At 40.3% G+C, this 23,412-nt stretch overlaps 1 protein-coding gene across 8 annotated transcripts in view; it reads left to right on the top strand.

The window, feature by feature from the left end:
* INPP4B (inositol polyphosphate-4-phosphatase type II B) overlaps positions 1-23,412 on the top strand; it is an 851,608-nt gene that overhangs the window by 376,052 nt on the left and 452,144 nt on the right. For all 8 annotated transcript variants that reach the window (XM_077476952.1, XM_077476955.1, XM_077476953.1 and 5 more), the window contains one exon: positions 20,526-20,564. In XM_077476952.1, the coding sequence (XP_077333078.1) occupies positions 20,526-20,564 (39 nt within the window). The remainder of the gene's footprint in view (positions 1-20,525; positions 20,565-23,412) is intronic.

The following is a 23,412-nucleotide window of genomic DNA, read 5'->3' as shown; positions in this document are numbered from 1 at the left end:
ATTGATATAAATATTATTACGGACGCATTAACTAACATAGCTATAACCCTTGATTTCCAAAATGTTCTTGAACATGTTATTTGATGACTTGTAATTTCCGCAAGCCATTTTACACCAAATATGCATAGCATACAAACAAAATTGAGGATCATTGTAGGAACGGCTGCTGGTTTTGGATGTTAATAAATAAAAAATTATTGCATTAGACATGGGTTTTAACCTGGAGTGATATTAAAGACCTTCAGCTCATGAAGGTTACGTTTGCTAGCACGGATTGCAGGAAAACAGCATCTAGATCCATGGATAAGAAGGATGTTTATTGCTGGGAAGACAGATCTACAAAAGTGATGTGAAACTCATAATCCTTGGAAGCAGAATACAGAAAATCCATTAAGGAAAAAAAGCGCATTTGCTGACAATTATCCCCTCAGCTTTGCAAAAAAATAAATAAATATATATATATATTTATATGTTTAGGTTTGAGTTCACTAGTGTAATGTTAAATTAAATCTCAATACTTTTAAGTGAATCGATAGAGAGACATTAAGCGTTAAGAAAGATGCATAGATCAGTGATGACATGGCCATTGTGCCAAATGTGTTTGCAATTGATCGCTGTTATTTTGCAAGATTCATTTAATCTAGCAGTGTTTTAGCAAAAGGGCATTAGCAACACTATGTAGTATTTGTTTCTTTTCTAAACTGCAGAAGACCATAACAGGGACAAAGGGCTTGCAGGCTTAGTTCATGAGGATCATAAAGGCAACATTTTGTTTTTGCTTCAAGTATTCTTATAGGTATTTAGGCTGCTACTGCACCTCAAACTGTGGGGACACATTGAACTGATGTGTTGTATTCATCCCTGAGTGTTATTTTACACTTCAGTGTGCTAGTACTTAATCTGATTGATAGATGGGCTGTGCATGTGCCCCAAGTTATAGTATTGTAGCGCTACCCCCATAAGAGCCACAGATTAGGGTGGGTCCCCTCTGTTCTTTACCTCAACCTTTTCAAAAAACCTCAGCCCCTTCTAGCATACCAGGTTGAGTGTATAAACATACAATATCACAGGAAATGACTGAAGGTAATGCTAAGTACCCAGTAGTTGTACTATATAAAAAATAAAAACAGCACCAATTCAAGTAGTAAAGGCAAACTTAAGATATTGTCACCCAATAAGGTTGTCAACTAGGCAAGCATAAAATTATTTAACAATCGTAATAACACAATTTAACATACAAAGTGATTAACATTAGGACTAGGCGTGAGATAACATTTGGCGTCCAAATCAGCATAAACAGTGGCAAGGCCACCTCAAGTGCAGCAGGGAGCAGTAGTAAAGTTTAATCTACCGAGCTCTGGAACTATACTGTCAGAGCACATTTATGGTGGCAATGCTAGTTCTAGACCAAATGGGTATGCACTGTCCAAAATAAAAGGGTTATAGGGTAGTAGAGGGGGCAGAAGGGCATGCAGAATAATTATTACAGGAGGGGCAGTCATTTCAGATGTTCTTCTATCGGCTATAGTTGGGGCTCTTTAAGAGTATTGGTGCACTTAACAGTCACAGATAACCTGCATGCAGCATAGATGCAGTAAAGGTATAGTCTCAGCACAGGTGCAAGCTCAGATGCAGTAAAGGTTTGTTATACTACTGTATAGTTTTGGAAAAGGTGCAGTCTAGGTATGGAAATAGTGTGGTATAGGGTGCAGTATAGATTGGGTACACTTGGTGACCTGCACTTTGTGGCTCAATCCCTGCCAGTAGTATCAGCAATGGTTGAATAGCTGTCTCACCAGTCCCCGGGATGCTGCCGTGACCTCTCACCATAGAAGGGGAGCCCTCTCAGTCTCTACCCAAAAGCTTCTGGTGATCAGCAATGGGAAGAAGGAGATGAGTGGACACTCCAGTCTCCCAGCGTCACTGGTGCAGGTGCTCTGATGTGTGCAGTGCTGTGCTACACCCGGGTTCCTGACTCCCAGTGTCAAACTCAAAATCTCTGCTAGTATGGTCTCCAGCTGGCAGATGCAAATTCAGACAGAGGTGCTCTCTCTTTCTAACTCGGTGTCAAGAGAAAGAAGTTTCCCTGGCAGTTTAATAAAAATCAACTCTCCATTCCTTCTACTGCATAGGTCATATTGGGATCTGCAGTGTAGACATTATAGTTTACGCAATATATAGCTGCCATCTCAAACACCCGGTATTCCCAGTGCTCTGCAAATGTCTATGGGCTTACTTGGCTTTAGCTCTCCCCCTTATGGCTGGATGCAGATGGTGCAGCATAACATCAGTATCTCAGTAGAGGGAGAGAATGTCTCCATATCCATGTTGCTGTAGTCCAGCACCTGGCTACAGTATTTTATGTGTTTCAGATCTTCAGGGTCCTTATACATTATATTTATACTCAGCTATATTAAGTGTTTTCCTAGCCACACTCTGGTGTTCCCTTCTTCGGATATTGTATTTAGACAAGTCTTATATACAAACAATGTAGTAGACATGTGCACACTGAAATATTTTGTTTTGGAATTCCGTTTTCGTCTGAAAAATACATTTATTTAGTTACTCCCGAAATTTGTTTTTATTTAATTTGTTTTTCATTAACAATTTTCATTCGTCCAAAAATCCAAATTAATTAAGGTTCAATCTGTCATTGAAGGCTTATGGTGTCTGTCAAATGTTCAAAGAAGATTCGACGGAGCAGCTAAACTGTGTGACTCTGTATAGTTTAGCTGCTCCGTCTAATCTTCTTAGAACTTTAGATAGACACCATAAGCCAAAGATTCGACGTTTGTATGTTTTTCTCTGCTTTGTCGAATCTTTGTCATTCATGTTGAATGTATATAGTTCAAACAGAAAATTGACTGGTGATCGTGATCACTGATCAGACAGGTAACAAGATAGGGTATATAGAATCTCAATCTATAATATAGAATCTATAATAATAGATTGTGGATACTGATGGGTGGCACTGTGGGCACTGATGGGTGGCACTGTGGGCACTGATGGGTGGCACTGATGGGGGGGCACTTTTTTATTATTTGGGTGGCACTGGCAGGGGGCAGGTGGGCACTGATAAGCTGGCCGTGATCGGGACTGATTACCCGATCACGGCCGCCGGTGATCGGCTTTTTTTTTTCTCCTTGTGCTGAAAATAGCCGATTACCGGCTCTGTTGTGTCACATGATCAGCTGTCATTGGCTGACAGCTGATCATGTGGTAAGGGGTCGGGATCGACCCCTTGCTCTGATCCGTGATCAGGCCAGTCTCATAGACTCGCTGATCACAGAGCGTGCTGCGCTCCTCAATAGACGTATTCCCGGCAAAGCAGGTCCGCGCTGTAGCCGTCATTCCGCTATAGCGCGGATCTCAATCGGTTAAAGCGGTAGTAAACCCGCATTTTTTTTTTTTTTTTTTTTTTAAAACCTGCAAAGCAAAAGGCATAATGAGCTAGTATGCACCGCATACTAGCTCATTATGAAATACTTACCTTAGAACGAGGCCCCGACATCTCGCCCGATCCACGCCGAGGAAGCCGACATGCTCCCTCGGCGTCTCTTCCGGGTATCGCGGCTCCGGCGCTGTGAGTGGCCGGAGCCGCGATATCGTCACTCCCGCGCATGCGCGCGGGAGATTTAAATCCGGCCGGACGAGCGCTGCCGGATTTTCGCGGAGAGAACCCCCTTGTGCGCATGCGCCGCTGCAGTCAGCGGCGCATACCGAGGGGAATATCTCCTAAACCGTACAGGTTTAGGAGATATTTTTTTTACCTACAGGTAAGCCTTATTATAGGCTTTCCTGTAGGTAAAAGTTAAAAAAGTGGGTTTACTTCCACTTTAAACACCGTCCTGCCCAGACCAATTTTGAGCTTTCAGCGCTGTCACACTTTGAATGACAATTGCACGGTCATGGACCCAAATGACATTTTTAGCATTTTTTTTCCACAAATAGAGCTTTCTTTTGGTGGTATTTGATCACCTCTACGGTTTTTATTTTTTGCTAAACAAATAAAAAAACACAGAAAATTTAGAAAAAAAATATGTTTTTTTTGTTTCAGTTTCAAAACTTTGTAAATAAGTATGTTTTCTCCTTCACTGATGGGCACTGATGGGGCTGCACTGACGGGCACTGATAAGGCGGCACTGATGGGCACTGATGAGGTGGCACCAATGAAGTGGCACTGATGAGGTTGCATTGATGGGCATTGATATGTGGCAATGATAGTCGGCACTGATAGGTGGCACTGATAGGTGGCACTGATGGGCGACACGGATGAACACTGATAGATGACACAAATTGGCACTGATAGCTGGCACAGATTGGCATGGATAGGCGGCATGAATGGGCGTGAATAGGCGGCACAGATGGGCATGGATGGGCACTGATAGGCGGCATGGAGGGGCACTGATAGTTGTCATGGATGGGCAGTGATAGGTGGCATGGATGGGACTGATAGGTGGCACGGATGGGCACTGATAGGTGGCATTGTATTGTACGATGGATGCCAATCAGTGCCAAACAATAATGCATGCCAATCAGTGATGCCCATTGTGGGCACTGATTGGCATCCATTGTGGGCACTGATTGGGATCCATTGTGGGCACTGACTGGCATCCCTGGTGGTCTAGGGTGCCATACCTGGTGCTGGGCATCCCTGGTGGTCTGGTGGCATCCCTGGTGGTCCAATGTGGGCATCCTCAGGGGGGCTGCACTGATAATCGATCAGCACAGACCGCCCCTGTCAGAGGAGCAGCCAATCGGCTCTCCTCTACTCGCGTTTGACAGACACGATTGAGGAAAAGCCGATCAACGGCTCTTCCTATTCACGGCTGATCATGTGGTAAAGAGTCTCCGTAGGAGACTCTTTACTGAGATCGTAGTTGCAGCGTGTCAGACTGACACCCTGCAACAACGATCGCTGCGATGCACGCCCCCGGGGGCGCGCAGCGGCTCAAAATCCTGAGGACGTCATATGACACCCAGTCAGGGTTTTGAAACCACTTTGCAGCCGTCATTTGCCTATAGGGTGGGCGGCAAGTGGTTAATTGCTAAATAATTTAGGTTCTCTGACAAAATGACCAGGTAAGATTGACTGTCTTCTGAAATGATTCAGTGTGTGTATCTCTCTCTGCTAGCAATCGTAAGTGAAAGTAAGTTGGCTGTACGTGTGTACTTAGTTCTAGCTATTTTACTGCTCCTCCTCTTTGGTTACAGTCAGCCAATAAAATTCATCATCGGCATTATTTTTATCTTACTTCCCCCACCCAATTCCAGAATCTTTTCTCTCTGTCGAATCTTTTCTCTCTGTCGAATCTTTTCTCTCTGTCGAATCTTTTCTCTCTGTCAAATCTTTTCTCTCTGTCAAATCTTTTCTCTCTATGTCGAATCTTTTCTCTCTATGTAGAATAATCCTGGACTAATAGAGTTAAGGTTAGGCACATTCGATCACAGGTTCGATAGACACAGATTGTTATTGTCAGCGTCATGTCAAATCTCCTATCTATAACGAACTGTTGTTGCGACGAAAATAAAGCATTTGTTTATGTCAGATGTTTCGTATTTCGGATTCTGCACTTTCATTATCGTTTGTTAAAATGATAAAGAAAATACCTGAAATTTGGACGAAAATGCATTTGGATGAAAACGAATGCACATGTCTACAATGTAGCATGCAAGGTGGGACTGTCTGAAAGTACTTTTAGAATCATTACATTTTATGGAATATATTTATTTCAATACTTTGTTAGGCCAGTGCAGCAGAACTCAACTAGGAAATGAAGGGTCCTCACTAGATGTCAATCAGTCTTGCTGCACGCATATGTACTTACAAGGGACATAGTACAGAGTAAAGAAAAGGATGCCTGCACCATTCTGTTGCTCCTTTATTGTCCCTGACTGGGGGCAAGGCTGTGGCTGGGATACATTGCGTAAAGTCTTTGTTACCCCAGCATTTTATATTTCTGATATGTGTCTGTATCACCATGTACTTGTACCATGTATGAAAAATGATCCTGTTCTCTTTGCATTGCTTTATTTCTTTGAACTACCTGGCGATCTTGCCAATCCCCATACTGACCTTGCCAGGCATTGAAGCATATCCAACCCATGCGTGGTCAGTTTTCTTGTTTTAATTCTACACAGGAGCACAGTCTGTCTCCACCCTCAGCTGTCTAAGCCCTTGTACACACGGTCGGAGAATCTGTCGGAATGAGTCTTATCGGACCGCATCGTCAGATAATCCGACTGTGTGTGGTATGCATCGGACTGATTCCGTCCAAATCTCCGTCCGATCCAAATTTCCAACATGTTGGAAAGATTTCCCGACCAACTGGGCCGGACGGACCTAATCCAATCATGTGTAGAGCATTTTCATCGGACCAAGTGCCACGCATGCTCAGATCAAATTCCTACATCAAAGCTATTGGCTACTAGCCTGAATGTAGTCCCATCGTAACGAAATTACGTCATGACGTTCTGAAAGATCGGATTTTTCGCCAACTTGGCCCGACCGTGTGTATGCAACAGTTTCGGGCACAATCCGTTGGACTAAATCCGACGGGCACAATCCGATGGATTTGGTTGCCGAAATCTCCGACCGTGTGTACGTGGGCTAAGACCCTTTTGCAGCTGAGAAGAAAGATCATGTATGTGAACGCCTATAAAAAATTAATATTTATAATGTTTTATATATATATATATATATATATATATATATATATATATATATATATATATAATACATGCACAAAGGTTTTGCCTTGCATTTTTATAAGGGTTCACATATACTTTAACTGTATTGGAGAAAAAAATGAGGTCACCAGCCTGGCTTTGCAGTCTGGAAGGGATATGTAAATCTCAGGGCTAAATAGATGGAAAAACAAATCTTTTGCTAGGTAAAATAGCCTTAATATATGAATTGCAGCCGTGCATTAAACTATCTGACAGGAGTTCATTTGTAATGGAATCAGCTCTGTGGACATCTGTTTCCTGAGTTTTATACTTGTCTCTGATTTGAGGGTGAGGGTTCACACACCTAGGTCAAGAAAAATAAGTAGAGCTGGACTGCTGATAGATGATTCATTTTTTTGCTTTATTATAGTTATAATATCAACATGGTATTTTCTATCCAGTAGCACATAGGAAGATGTATATAAGATGTATATAAAGACTTCAGCCATATGCTGACCACTAATGAGGTGACTTGTACTAATTCTGCAGGACCTGAATACTAGTATGTTTTTTGAGATTTAATGTAACGTTGTGTTACTTTTAATATATATAGTTAAAATGTTCACTTTAGCATTGCCCGCAAGGTATAATAACACAGTATAAGCTATAGTGACCTGCAGATCACTGTGTTGGAAGACATCACAATTATTCAATAAATAGAATTTAACTCTCGTTACATTTGTAGTCCGTACAGGAATTCAGGTCTGTTGCTGTTCAATAAAGTAAATTTTTATCTTGCTTCTGCTTTAGAAATAGTGTTAAAACATGGATACTTGTTAATTTATAACAGAGTTCCCCCTAAGGCTTTAAGCCTAAGGTGATTTGCCTTGCTGGCTGTTTTTAGTTACAACTCGGCTTCTTGCTGCCTTGAGGTATCTGGCACATGCTGCACCCTTGGCAGCAGTACGTGCCCGGCCCTACAAAGGAATCAAGGTGCTGACACAAAGAGGTTACTTTACTAAAGGCAAATGGACTGTTCACTTTGCAAGGGAAGTTTCCATCAGCCAATCATGTTCAAGTGCAGATGCCATTTTTTTTTTCATATTCCTTTCACATAATTAGGTATTGTTTGCATTCACTATACTCTGGGGAAAATTCTCATGCAAAGCAAATTGCCTATTTATCATTGGTAAATCAACACTAAAGACTCCACACTCATCCTGGTTGGACATTGCGCTCTGGAATTATTTAAGGTGCACGCTCTGTACAAATACATACAGTAGGAGTTGATTTACTAGAGGCGACTGGTCTGTTCACTTTGCAAGGAAAGAGCTTAGTGAATGAGGTGAAATGCTGTTAATGTCCATCATCCATTCATGTGTAAGCAAAATGCTGTTTTTCTTGCATTTTTTTCTTTTCCTTGCATGTAAAAACAATGTATATGACTCGCTGTACTGCAGAGGAAAGCGGCATTGGGGACTCTGTACTACAGAAGAAAGCAATGTAGAGTGCTCACTTTACTGCAGGGAAAAACAATGTGGGGGTCTCACTTTACTGCAGGGCAAAACAATGTAGGGTGCTCACTTTACTGCAGGGAAAAACAATGTAGGGTGCTCACTTTACTGCAGGGAAAAACAATGTAGGGTACTCACTTTACTGCAGGGAAAAACAATGTAGGGTACTCACTTTACTGCAGGGAAAAACAATGTAGGGTACTCACTTTACTGCAGGGAAAAACAATGTATGGTGCTCACTTTACTACAGGGAAAAACAATGTAGGGTGCTCACTTTACTGCAGGGAAAAACAATGTAGGGTACTCACTTTACTGCAGGGAAAAACAATGTAGGGTACTCACTTTACTGCAGGGAAAAACAATGTAGGGTACTCACTTTACTGCAGGGAAAAACAATGTATGGTGCTCACTTTACTACAGGGAAAAACAGTGTAAGAAAATTGTCATACTGCAGTGGAAAGCAGTGTTGGGGTCTGGCTGTACTACAAAGGAAAGCAGCACTGGGGACTGGCTGTACTACAAAGGAAAGCAGCATTGAGGACTGGCTGTACTGCAAAGGAAAGCAGCACTGGGGACTGGCTGTACTACAAAGGAAAGCAGTGCTGGGGACTGGCTGTACTACAAAGGAAAGCAGCGTTGGAGAATGGCTGTACTACAGAGGAAAGCAGTGTTGGGGTCTAGTTGTACTAAAAAGGAAAGCAGCATTGGGGACTGGCTGTACTACAGAGGAAAGCAGTGTTGGGATCTAGCTGTACTACAAAGGAAAGCAGCGTTGGGGACTGGCTGTACTACAAAGGAAAGCAACGTTGGGGACTGGCTGTACTACAGAGGAAAGCAGCATTGGGGACTGGCTGTACTACAAAGGAAAGCAGCATTGGGGACTGGCTGTACTACAAAGGAAAGCAGCATTGGGGCCTGGCTGTACTACAAAGGAAAGCAGCATTGGGGACTGGCTGTACTACAAAGGAAAGCAGCATTGGGGACTGGCTGTACTACAAAGGAAAGCAGTGTTGGAGACTGGCTGTACTACAAAGGAAAGCAGTGCTGGGGACTGGCTGTACTACAAAGGAAAGCAGTGTTGGAGACTGGCTGTACTACAAAGGAAAGCAGCGTTGGGGACTGACTGTACTACAAAGGAAAGCAGCGTTGGGGACTGACTGTACTACAAAGGAAAGCAGCGTTGGGGACTGGCTGTACTACAAAGGAAAGCAGCGTTGGGGACTGACTGTACTACAAAGGAAAGCAGCGTTGGGGACTGGCTGTACTACAAAGGAAAGCAGCGTTGGGGACTGACTGTACTACAAAGGAAAGCAGCGTTGGGGACTGACTGTACTACAAAGGAAAGCAGCATTGGGGACTGACTGTACTACAAAGGAAAGCAGCATTGGGGACTGACTGTACTACAAAGGAAAGCAGCGTTGGGGACTGGCTGTACCACAAAGGAAAGCAGCGTTGGGGACTGACTGTACTACAAAGGAAAGCAGCGTTGGGGACTGGCTGTACTACAAAGGAAAGCAGCCAATACTATTATAAGGACTAAGAACATATCTTGTGATGGTATTTATGCCATTGTTACACTATTTCCTAGAAACTTTGTTTCTGTTGCTTTTTTATTTATAGCAATGAGATAACCCTAAGAAACTTTAGATATAAAATATTGAAGTAGCATGTAGCTCCACAGTACAAATGTTGTCCAACCTGGCTGAGGTTGCCTGCCTATACTTTATAAAGCTCTCTATATCAGTGTTGTTTCATTAAGTGCATGACTAATTATGAAAATGACCTGAAGGCTCTTCTGTACTACCGCCTATAGGCTTTGTTTTTAATCTTATGACATGGCTCCTAGATCAAAGTCCTGGTACTTAAATAGGGTTTCTTGTTACAAGTAGACAAGAAAGCATAATGACTTATTTACAGCTTGTGATGGAACACATGCATTATATATCAGTAAATGCAATAGGATAGCCATTTGAAAGATTCAAACCCCAGGTTCTCTCTTGCTGGTGTGTTTATGTATATTCAAAGGGGTTGAGTGCATTTATGGCAGGTCAAAAATTCCATTTTCTATACTTGCCGGGTATTTAAAGGGAATAAACATGAGGAAATGTGCATGTATCACATAGATAGTACGAATATAGCTCACAAAAGTTAGTTATCCCTCACGTTTTTGTAAATATTTTATCTTTTCTTGTGACAACAATGAAGAAATGTATAGCAAAGAAAAAAAACTGCGCTGGACAATATACTAAAATAAATAGCTGTAACACAAAGTGGGATACACACAAAATACAATAAAAACAAAATGGTTGCGCTCTAATAAGCTCAATGAATAAATATTAATCTAATAAATAAACAACGAATATAGTTTGTAATAAAAAATATTATCAGTGATCAATATATTATATTAATGTCAAAGAAATGTGACCTAAAAGTGAACAAAAAAAGGTCTCCAAAACTGTGCAATGTTTAGTGACAGTCCAACATGTGATAGAATCCACAAGCAAAGTGACTTTTGCTTGAGAAATCCCACCACCAGAAGAATTGTGCGCCTACCAGCTGCCAGATAGTTAATGCATATAACCAACATCCAGCCAGGGCCTTTTCTTCAATTCGGAAACAATCTCATTGTCCAGTCTGTGGGGGGTCTCCTGGTTGGGACTATGGCCACACAAATCCTCCACTAGCGCCCAATTATATTGCAAAAATGCTGATGCAAATGTGGCTGTTCCAAAATGTAAACAGGAACATCAACCTCTAATGTGCACCAAGACCAGACCAAATACTTAGCACCACAAAATTATATTTGGTTCTGTATTCTCTATAAGGGGTGGTACTGGGGGGTGGGTAAGGGGTGGACCCAAGGAATAGTGGTCAGAGGTGCAAAAACTAGAGTTGCTGCAATTGTACACTTACAAACATGCTTGACTCTCGGGTATTTTTTCTCCCTTTCCCTTCCCAATCTCTTCTCAAATTTTTCCCTCCTTTACCTTTCTTCTTCTACTTCTTTCCTTCTTTTCTCCCTTGCTGCTTCTCCCTATTCCCTTCAATGCTTTGCAGGGGGCACAAGTGTTGGCTGCCCCCTATTACACCCCTCCCACTTTTTTAAACTACTATCTTATATTATATTACTATATAATCTTTGATTATAGTCTGTGTAGGAATTATTGTTTCTATTGTCAAAACTAGGTGCACCAATCCCAGGAGCCCTCTTGTTGCATTATTCTATATACCAAACTCCAATAATGAGCCCGATGATGTCGGTACTTACCATGGGATAGTCTGGCCTGCTACAGCATGTTTTATATTCTGTGCCCTGTATTTTTCTTTTAAGAATGCATTGTCTTCTCTTACCCCTTTCTCTTTTATAAATTTGTATGCATTATGTCCTTAAATTTGAACAAAATCTACTCTATATTGTTATCATGTTGCGCGTTATTGCTTTAATAAAATCAAAGTGGAAGAAATATGGCTGGGAATATTTAATGCCATAAAGACAAGCATTGGATCTTCTTTTCATATTGAATCTCTGCTAATAATTTGAGAGAAGGGACACTTTATCATATTTAGCAAGCCTAATTAGGCAGCAGCTGCAGCAAAGACTAAGTCGGCAAACCTGATGCGGGAAATTGAACTGCGGAGTGACACAAGTTCCTGATAATGCACTCTATGTAATGACATATGCTGTTTGACTTAGTTTAGGGAAACAGTGATCATAACACAGCATAGTGTTTTATGGCAAATCAACCAGCAAGTGAATAGCTGTTAATTGGTCAAATGAAAATAATTTCAGTAAAATATATATTATCCAGAAAGTTTTAATTGATTACAGTACACAACATTTTGGGTATAATTGCAAGATATATGTGAGGTTGGGTATAATTTTCTGTTCATTCGCATTCACAGAAAGATTGACAGGGAAATTATGTTATAAAATCAATGGAGCAACCAGGTGGCTTATCTGAATAAAACAGTGCCGTTGTTGTCTATAACGGCCAGATTGGTTGTATGGATAATGGGGTTTAATTTGCTTCAGTTCTCTTTGAATGTAATTCTTTAACAGGCTATTAATATACAGTATGCATGCCATATTATAGATTTCTTTTTTAATGGCATGTAAAGTATATAACATTTTACATGTAAAAATGTAAAGGATAGGTACATAAGAATTAATATGTGAATGAATATATATATATATAGATAGATAGATATAATATATAGATAGATAGATAGATAGATAGATTTATATATATTTAAATAAATAAGAAAAATAGTGTTATTTTTAAGAAGCGGTCAGACAAATAACGAAAAAACTCCACCAGAGATGGTACTTGATGCCTGATAATGTATTACATATACACTGTTAATATACACTGTCTGTGTTGTCAATTTGATCAATTTATTAAAATTCCTATAAAACATTAAAATGCAGCAAGGCATAGCCCAACATGGCTTCCTTTTATACATTCAAAAATATATTTCATAAAGTTTTACAATTTTTTTTCACAGCTTGTCATTGATTTTCTCACCCTTCTGTGTGCCACATATGTCCTTTATTGTGTTCAGAGCAATGACAATGAGCAGAAATTAAATGCAATACAGAGTAAGCCATATCATCCAGTTTACCAAAAGGAGATTATTGAAAGATCATTTTTTATTGGTTGTTGTGAGTTATTGTAATTTGTTTTTGTCTGGTTGAGGGCCGGTTCACACCAAAACCCAGTGCAGCAAGGCTGTCTTTAAGGCAGGTTAAAAGGGACAGCTGCCCTGGACCCCATCATTGTTGTGGGTCCCAAAGCAGCTGCCTCATACTTGCCAACTATCCCAGTTTAAATTCCCTTGTCACTTGAAGTTTTAGTCCTGCGTTGTGTGCCAATATCTCAGTGTGAAGTTATGTTACTAATGCTGCCCAGCTCTGCCCTATTGCCGTTTACAGATGACTCGCCTGCAGACCCTGCGTTTACCTGTAAATAGCCTGCATTGATATTTAAATAGTGATGGCATTACTAGCAGACCAGCAGCATTGATATGTAAATAGAGGCACATTCATATGCATATCATTCCTCCCTGATGTTGTATTTACCTTTACTTCTGCTGAATGCTGCTCACTGGAGAGTTAAAGGGGAATGATTGAAAGTTCTGCCTACAACTGTTGTCATTAAGCCTAACATTAGCCTGTTCTGCAAAGGTAAGCACATTGGGGGTGGAACCCTTTTTTTTAAATATCATGGTGCAGCAGCACCATGAATTTTGGCGCATGTAAATATTTGCATCTCAGCAGATGCGTGAGAGTGTCATTAACAATTAATGCCACTGTTGTGTATCGGCTAAAGGGCAGCATATTTCTGTGATGTCAGGAAAGCCATTTTTCATGCGTTCCAGACACAAAGAAATGTGAACACAGGCTAAATGTCTGAGTTACATTGGTGGCCATTGTAACTCTTCTCATTACATTGGGGCTTGGTATCCTTTCATTCATACTAGTGGCCAGTGTGAAGGTCACTTTTACATTGGTGGTTAGTGGAAATTCTTCATTACATTAGTGATCAGTGTACATTTTCCTTTACATTGATGGTCAGTGTAAACCCCCCTTTACATTGATGGTCAGTGTAAACAACCCTAGCATTGGTGGTCAGTGTCATCTTGTATTGGTGGCCAGTACAAATCTCCTCTGTCAGTGTTGTCAGTGTAAATTCCCCCTTACATGGAGGTCATTGTATATCCCCCCTTACACTGGTGGTTGGTGTAAATGCTCCTATTACATTGGTGTCAGTGTAGAAATCCCTCTTTATATTTGGGGGATGGTGTAAAATCGACCGTTACAAGGTGGTCAGTGCAAATTCCCCCTTACATTGGTGGTCAGTGTAAATACCCTCTCACATTGGTGGTCAGTGTAAAATCCCCACTATATACTTGCCAAAGATTTCCAGCTTTGCTCTACATGATTCAGAATTTGCCACAGTGTACTGTTTCCTAACTGATCCTCACCCCCTACCCCAGCATTGCCACTGTTTCCAGGAGTCCTAGGATCCATAGGAGTTATCTGTCTATTGATGGGTCAGGTCGCCTCCCCAGTCCAGAGTGTGCAGGTAGTGAGGAGATGATGTGCACTAACCTCTTGCAACCAATCATTGAGTGGTAAGGATATGCAGCAACCTCTAGCAACCAATCAGTGACCAATAATAATGTGCAGTAACCTCTAGCAACCAATTAGTGAGTGTTAAGGATGTCCAGTAACCTCTAGCAACCAACCAGTGAGCAGTATTGATGTACAGTAATCTCTAGCAACCAATAAACAAGCAAAAGTCATGAGGTGCAACCTCTAGCAAATAATCAATGAGCCATAATTTGTGCTGTAGCCTCTAGCAGCCAGTCAGTGAGCAGTAATGATACACTGTAACCTCCGGCAACCAATCGCAATCATTGCCTGTTCTGATTCATTAAACTGATTTTGATTCAAGCTGTTATTTATTGTATGTCTCAGAGCAGGTGGAGAGTGAAAGGGGGGCTCAACAAAATGTTTGCCCAGGGTCCAATCAATATTAAAGACGGCCCTGAGTACTGTGGTACCATGTGATTTGGTGCCTGCAAATGCATTGCCTTTGTGATCTGCTGCAGGGTTCTGGTACATTAACAGCACCCCAAATACAGATTGCAAACAGTGCGTTTGCATGTACCAGATCGCATGATACTGCTGTACCATGCAATTTGGTGTGGTGCGTTTTTCAAAAGTAGTGCATGCACCACTATTTGTGTATTCCAGTGTAATTTGTAGCCCATTCAATGGAATAGGCTGCCAAATATCACTGCAGGGAAACGTGTTCCGGATTTTGGTGTGAACCAGCCCTGAGGAAGTCAGATTATCGTCTGCCTTCTGTTTTGTAATTGCCATGTTTAGGTTTGCATATATAGGCAGACTTTAAGGGCTCTTACACATGGGCCATCTGAGCTCAATCAGCATAACTACAGCTGTATTTTCATACAGCCAAGGTGCAAAGTACTGCCTGTCATTAATGGCTGTACATTGTTGTACTAATGTGCAGTGCCTTGTAAAAGTATTCACCCCCTTAGCTTTTTACCTATTTTGTTACATTACAACCTTTAGTTCAATGTTTTTTTAATCTGAATTATATGTGATGGATCAGAACACAATAGTCTAAGTTGGTGAAGTAAAATTAGAAAAATATATACATAAAACTATTTTTCAGAAATAAAAAAAACTGATAATTGGCATGTGTGTATGTATTCACCCCCTTTGTTATGAAGCCCAAAAAAAAGCTCTGATGCAACCAATTACCTTCAGAAATCACATAATTAGTGAAATGATGTCCACCTGTGTGCAATGTAAGTGTCATATGATCTGTCATTACAAATACACACCATTTTGAAAGGTCCCAGAGGCTGCAACGCCTAAGCAAGATGGACCACTAACCAAACACTGCCATGAAGACCAAGGAACTCTCAAAACAAGTAAGGGACAATGTTTTTGAGAAGTGAAAGGCAGGGTTACATTATAAAAAAAAATATCCAAATCTTTGATGATTCCCTAGGAGCACCTATCTATCATAACCAAATGAAAAGAACACAGCACAACAGCAAACCTGCCCATAGATGGCCGCATACCAAAACTCACAAACCAGGCAAGGAGGGCATTAATCAGAGAGGCAGCACAGAGACCTAAGGTAACCTTGGAGGAGCTGCAAGTTCAACAGCAGACTGGATTATCTGTACATAGGACTATAATAAGCCGTACGCTCCATAGAGTTGGGCTTTATGGCAGAGTGGCCAGAAGAAAGCCATTACTTTCAACAAAAAACATAATGGCATGTTTTGAATTTTTGCGAAAAGGCATGTGGGAGACTCCCAAAAAAATTTATGGAGGAAGGTACTTTTGGTCTCATGAGACTAAAGTTGAACTTTTTGGCCCTCAAAGAAAACGCTATGTCTGGCGCAAACCCAACACATCACACCACCCATCCCTACAGTGAAACATGGTGGTGTCAGCATCATGCTGTGGGGATGTATTTCAGCAGTCAGGACTGGGAAACTGGTCAGAGTTGAGGGAAAGATGGATGGTGCTAAATATAGGGATATTCTTGAGCAAAACTTGTACCACTCTGTGTGTGATTTGAGGCTAGGATGGAGGTTCACCTTCCAGCAGGACAATGACCCCAAACACACTGCTAAAGCAAAACTTGAGTGGTTTAAGGGGAAACATGTAAATGTGTTGGAATGGCCTAGTCAAAGCCCAGACCTCAATCAAACAGAAAATCTGTGGTCTGACTTAAAGATTGCTGTTCACAAGCGCAAACCATCCAACTTCAAGGAGCTGGAGTAGTTTTGCAAGTAAGAATGAGCAAAAATCCCAGTGGCAATGTGGCAAGCTCATAGGAACTTATCCAAAGCGACTTGGAGCTGTGATAGCTGCAAAAGGTGCCTCTACAAAGTATTGACTTTAGGGGGGGTGAATAGTTATGCACTTTTTCTGTTATTTTGTCCTATTTGTTGTTTGCTTCACAATAAAAAATAAATAAAATTTTCAAAGTTGTGGGCATGGTCTGTAAATTAAATGATGCAAATCCTCAAACAATACATGTTAATTCCAGGTTGTGAGGCAACAAAACACAAAAAATGGGGTGAATACTTTTGCAAGGTACTGCATGTGGCGGTGCTATCATAAACACAAGTACAGTGTTTGCAAGAAACTGATTTTATTTTTTTATTTTTTTTTACAAATGCTTATACGTTTATGATAGAACTGCAGTATATACAAGTACAGCAGCGCACAGCCATTCAAGTTAATAATAGGCTTCTAGCTGCACCTTGGCTGCCTGGTGGAGAAAATACAGCTTTGTGAGACCTCTATGTAAGAACTCTAAAATAGCCCAAGTCAGCCTCAGTAATATTCTCCAACACCTCACCACCAATACCTTCAGTTTAAAAGAGAAGTATGGGATTTTTTAAAATTTTAGGTTCATACTTACCTATGTGGATGAAGCATCAGACCAATGCTGCAGCTGTCCCCCATCATCTTTGCACTGAGAATCGAGCCACCGAGCATCACCGATGGCTCGGTTCTGACAGATCCCCGACTGGAGAGCAGTCCCCCATCGTCTTTGCACTGAGAACTGAGCCACCAAGCATCGCCGATGGCTCGGTTCTGACAGATCCCCGAGAGGAAAGCTGCTGAATGTCAGTCAGGGTCTATCCTCTCTGCTCCTCCACACTCACTGGAGCACTGAGCTGTGGAGGGGCAGGGAGCGGCCATCTCAGCGGCTCGCTGAGACTGCCATCAATCAAGGCAGATGGTGAATCCAGACTTGGAAGTCAGGATGACGCACTGCCTCGACTTCAGATCGGGTCTCAGGAGTGCAAAACGAATCCCGGTCCTAAAAAGCTCAGGCTGGACTTCTCCTTTAATTAACTATAAACTTACTACTACAACAGTTTACGATTTTATGAAGATTTCCTTCGACCTTTTTTGATTTTAAATGCTTTGTTGCATCAAAGTATATATTTCTTATATTGATATGTGTCTTATATGTTCTTCCAAAGTCTTCAAAAGGAAGAACTCACAACAAACTATTGAAGCAAAAGGATCAAGCTTTTATCTTGTTCATTGGGTTTTCCACAAAAAAAAAACTCCCTTGCCCTGCAAATTCAGCATTGTCTGGTGCTAGCCGATGCTCCACCTCAGCACTCCAATACCTGCAACTGCCATCTTATCACATGCTGTCAACAGGAAGTTGGTTGTCACTTCCTAGTTCTTGCAGCTTGTATCCTGATGATGTGGCCCATGGGCGGTGTGGTACAGATAGCCCTGTGCTTGTGCAATGTGAGTTTGACCCGAAGCCTCCTGGGGCGTGTGACGTCCGTATCCCAGGAGGCTTTAGGTGGGTGGGGATGACATCACTCTTACTTGGGTAGGAAAGCAGGAAGAGAGGAAAATCGAAAATTTAATTAACCCCCCTCCCTCCCCCAAAAAATAGAATTAAATTGTGTAACAAGTACAGGGGGAAGAAATGTTGGGAAATGAGAGGGCAAAGGTCCACTTTAAGTGGTGCTGGTGCAGACTACAAGCAGCAGGCATGTCTGATAAACCTCAGTCCCCAGAAACAATACATTTGATTGAATCGAAATGAATGATTACTTCTTACCATGGCCAATATATTTAGTGATCACGTTTGCTGTATTTTAACTCACTTTCAGAATAACAAGTTTACTCTGACTTTATTTTATTTTTCTTGTGCAGTCCTGATAATTAACCCCATACCTATAGATGTTATATCGGGGCTTAAGTTTACAACACATTTCTCTAAACCTGAAATTAAACTTGTTTGGTTGACAACCTCATTATTCTTAAATCGTGGTTTCAGACCGATTGAATTAAGTTTACTTATCTATATTAGCCTCACCTAATTAGTAAGCGCTTGACAGCAATTGATGTACTCTGGAGTGGGTAAAACAAATAGCATTTTTCTTGCCAATGTATATAACCAGAACATTATTAGAAGCAAGTGTTCTTTGCTTGGAAAGGACATTTTTCAAATCTTAAACTAATGCTTCCCATAGAGAATCTAGTACTATATCAACTATGTTGACTGTCTCTAACTTTTGTAATGGTCACAATACATGTGGAGGAATTATGAATTCTGGTACAGATATCTTACTGCTGGAGTCCCCAGTAAATAGAACAAGCCAACACTTCATTCAGTTCAGCTTGTCAGCATCCTTACAAATCTGAAACATCATTTTTGGTTGAAGTTCAGCCTTTAATCCTCTTAATACTTATGTTCAGGACTACAGAACTTCCTGCTGTAACTCTTCTGAAAAATTATGATATACTGGTAGATTTTTGAACAAATGTTTGTACAAATATTTGTATGAAAATTCTCATTAGTACATTTGATGACATTTGATGACATCATAAATTTTGTGTTTAACATTTGATTTTGGATTTAATGGACTTTCTCAAAGAAACCACAATTTAAAAAATGTTTTTCATTCTACTTCCTTGAATTTTCTTCCCACTATGGTCAAAATGACCATCAATATAACTCTCTTTAGAAAATCAAAAGAACATTCTTAAAATGAAACTAGTGTAGGGCCAGCCTAAAACACCCCCCCCCCCCCCCATGTATTTATTTTTGCCATGTACTGAATATTGTTTGGGTGGAAACGTGAGCTTTGGACGATATAAAGATGATATCTCAGTAAATTTGCTAGTTACAAATGTTTGACATTTCATAGACCTTTAATTACTGCACAGTTGCCTCCATGATTCCAAAACCTATAAGGTTAAATGGGTCAAAACTATTTGGATTCTGGCTGTGGATTGCAAGTACAGTGGTTCCTGCTGTGTAACAAATCTTTTATATTGTTTTATTTCATTAGCAGGTACATCACAATATAGTTGATCTGGTACTTTTTGTAATGTTTGCAAACAATGTGGTTTAAGCTGTTATTCTACTTTAATGGTCACAGATTGGCTTCTTAAGTATGTTCTATTGGAGCATTGTATGAATTGTCTTAAGACAAGTCAATAATTCCTCAATCCTGATGTGAAAATATGCATGTCATGCTGCATTCATTGTTCCAGTAAACTCGTACAAGTAAGCTAAAGTATGCAAATTGAACGTAATGTTCTACATTAGTAAGAGCATAAACAAAACAAAGTAAGAATCCAAACAATGAAATAGTTCCGCTGAGGATTAGAGTGGTGAAAAGGCAGCACTAAATAGGAGAAAATGTGCTAACAGAATGTCTGCATAATATCATGTATATCCATTGTAAAGTTGTATTCCGGAGAATGGGAATTCAATTTTTAATGAGCAGCAGCAAATAGATCACAGAGGAAAATCTGCCCTCAGCTGAAGTCTTTATGCAAGCATTTATTTCGCTAATATGGACAGTAGCTGTGCTGGGATGCACCTTTGTGACTCACTTTAGCTGCTAGGGGAAGCTGGGTAATTCAGTCATAATGAACTATTTATTCTCTTCCATTTTACAGCGGTATTGATTTTTTCTTTCTCCTGTCACACAGTGGGGAAGAAAAAGGCAGAGGAACATGTTTTGGGAGCCTTGTTGACTTTTAGTACAGAAGTGACCAGAATAACACATAGGGTTCCAATTAGAACAAGTTCTGATCATTTAATGCATGCGACTGCTATTCCTTCGGGCCTTGAACTAAAGTAGAGAGTTGTACCTAACTAAGAGCCAGGACAGACAAAATCAATAACCCAATAGTGAGATAAATAACAATAGCGAAACTTATAGAAGTTTATCGAACTCCATTTTGTATAGTCTTCAAAAACATTTATCTTTTTGTTTTTCTTTTCCCCGTAGGTTCTTCCAGAAGTCAATGAGCCAAGAACAAATGCTGGGGTATGTATTTCATTAATACTGACAATTTGTCTTCTTTTGTAAAGTTTTATGAGTGCTACATTCATATTTTGTTACTTTAACACTTAGTTTGTCTTCTTTTGTAAAGTTTTATGAGTGCTACATTCATATTTTGTTACTTTAACACTTAGTGGTTATTTACGAAAGTCAAATCCACTTTGCACTGCAAGTGCACTTGGAAGTGCAGTCGCTCTAAATCTAAGGGGTAGATCTGAAATGAGTGGAAGCTCTGCTGATTTTATTATCCAATCATGTGCAAGCTAAAATGCTGTTTTTTTATTTTCCTTGCATGTCCCCCTCGGATCTACAGCGACTTTACTTCCAAGTGCACTTTTAGTGCAAAGTGGATTTTCCTTTAGTAAATAAACCCCTGTATCTACTGCTTTTTAGTTTTATGTAATATAAAAAATATGAGTTTTATTTGATTATTCAGGTTTCTGTATAGTTCAGTTGATTGATGCTGGGAGAATAAGGATATGGATAATAAGCACAGGTGCTGAATGCAGAAGCACCTCCACTACCTGTGTGTCTCTGGGCTCAGTTATATTATGTTGTGCACTGCTTTTTCGGCAGGTGAGGGAGGTAGGCAATGTGAGTAATGTTAAAGTAGATGTTAACCCAATCACTAAAATCATAATAACATGTTAATGTAATTTCAAAAGTATTTATTTTATCTGCTTTTAGCTTATTTTCATAAATATTACCTGGTGAGAGAGCTTTGTATCTGCCTCCCTGTCCATTTGTACTCCTGCATTGTAACTAGGGATGAGCTCAGGTGTTTTTAGATCCTGGTCTAAACACATCAAATCGGTCTCATCTGGAAGCTATCATCTGTCCTTGGGCCATCATAAGAGACTGAGGCATTCTGCACCCTGGAGTTGTGGTGAATATACAAGAGGGGGTGTATATGTGTGGGTGGTGAATGCCACAGCCACTTATGACTGACCAAGAACAGTGACAGCTTCCTGGTGGAATTGTTCAAGTAAGTTCAGACTAGAATCTAAACACACTACTTGTAACACAGGATTCCAATTGAGCCTTCAATTGGTGATTTTTCACATATTATGTAGCCAGGGTCCACTGTTCATTGAGAAACATGTCTTGAAAAATCCCATGCAGCTAGCACTGGAGTGCTTGCAAAGATTACCATTCCTAAGAACACAGCAAAAGATGAAAACAAAAGTTGAAAACAAATATTTTATTGAAATTTTTTTAAATGTTTGATACTCAATGCTTTTGCAAACTAAAGGAAATTCAGTTAGGGTTTACGTCTACTTTAATGGGACTGCTAAGTGAAATTGCATTCTAGACACTGCAGGCAATGACCCTGCCAATGTACTGGGAAGCAATCATTTTATTAAGTGCTTGTTGTAATGGACCATTCAGGTCATTACACACATAAAAGTAATGTTCGCACGTGCAACCAGCTGTTCCACAGTTTTTCAGGGTATCAGAAAGCAAGGTACACCATCTGCAAATGCTTTGGGGCCAATTTGAAGTTACTATCCAGCAGATAAAACAACACAGATGTAAAAACAACTTAAGTTCTTCATCCCACTTCCATAGTCTTAGTTTGTTGAGCTCTTGTTTTATTAGCTTGTTTGATGTACTTTTAAATCCATTGTCTTGCTCTTGTAGTCAAATAAAGGTGTATGTGTTTCAAGAGTTCACCCTTACTCTTGTGGGTTAAAAATATACATTAAATGGGAACCAGTCTTGTCACAATACGTATTACATTTATTGCAACACCCTGTTTTACACTAATTGGTCCGCACAGGATAGAAATACATACATTCTTTCAAATAAATCCTTTCAGGTCTCAATCTGGATGGGACAGGCCCAGCAGCATAATTTTATTATCTGCTGTCCTTTATACTGTGGTGGCATCTGATCTTGGGGCCCCTTGGGAACACATGGTGGTCACAGCTGTGACCTAAGCAATGCCCTTTCCTATACCCTACATCTAATAATGTTTTTTTTTTTTAGATTTTTTTAATAAACCCTGTAAGAAGGTGTATGGCAGCCTCAGTCCAAGTTTCAACCAGGCCACGCTACCAACGCATTTCACTCCACCCACAGAGCTTAGTCATGGCTTTTTACATGCACTTATTAACCAACATTCACTTACATTTAAATCCAATTCTATTGTAAGTATACAGAGCTCTTTCAATGTAGTAAGGGTCCACATCCATTCAAATATTCAGCATTTTTTATGTATTTTAAGAACCTAATCTAGCGTTTTATTTTTTATTTTTAGTGCATATCAGTATGAACCTGTGATTATATAAGTATAGGAGCTGCCATTTTTTAATTTTTTTTTTAAGTGCAGTGCAATCTCCAGGGTTTTGCCTTTATTCTGGTTTTATTATCTGGTAACTTGAAACAAAATGTAATCAGTAAGGTTTAGAAAGCTTGCACTTCTAACTTGCGTAAATGTACCACTTCAATGACCCACTTGGTTGTCAAACTAGGATCTAGACACCTGTCCTAAAAGCTGTACCTATTAAAACCAGCCAGCAATGGCAGTTCCCATACTTTCCTCATCCTAACACAGTCTCTTTTAAGCACCGTTCACAGCAGAGCAACGCAATAGCATCGCGTTTTTTATTCTTTTTTGCACCTTTTTTTCGGCGTGTTTTTGGAGAGACACCATTCACTTGCATAGGCTGCATCTCACTCCACAATGTGCCAAAGTAGCTCCTGTATCCCCTTTTGGAGCCGACTGTGGCATTTTTTTTAGCATGTTCCAGAATCACGCTACTCTCAGATGTGAACGAATGTGTAAAGAACACAATGTTTCAGGGCAGAATGGAAAAATTGTTCAAAAACA

Source organism: Lithobates pipiens, unplaced genomic scaffold (genome assembly GCF_037356315.1).
Source record: "Lithobates pipiens isolate NorthernLeopardFrog02 unplaced genomic scaffold, aLitPip1_a1.2 Scaffold_13, whole genome shotgun sequence".
NCBI lineage: Eukaryota > Metazoa > Chordata > Amphibia > Anura > Ranidae > Lithobates > Lithobates pipiens.
The sequence above is the reverse complement of the archived record's forward strand: the minus strand, read 5'-3'. Positions and strand labels throughout refer to the sequence as shown.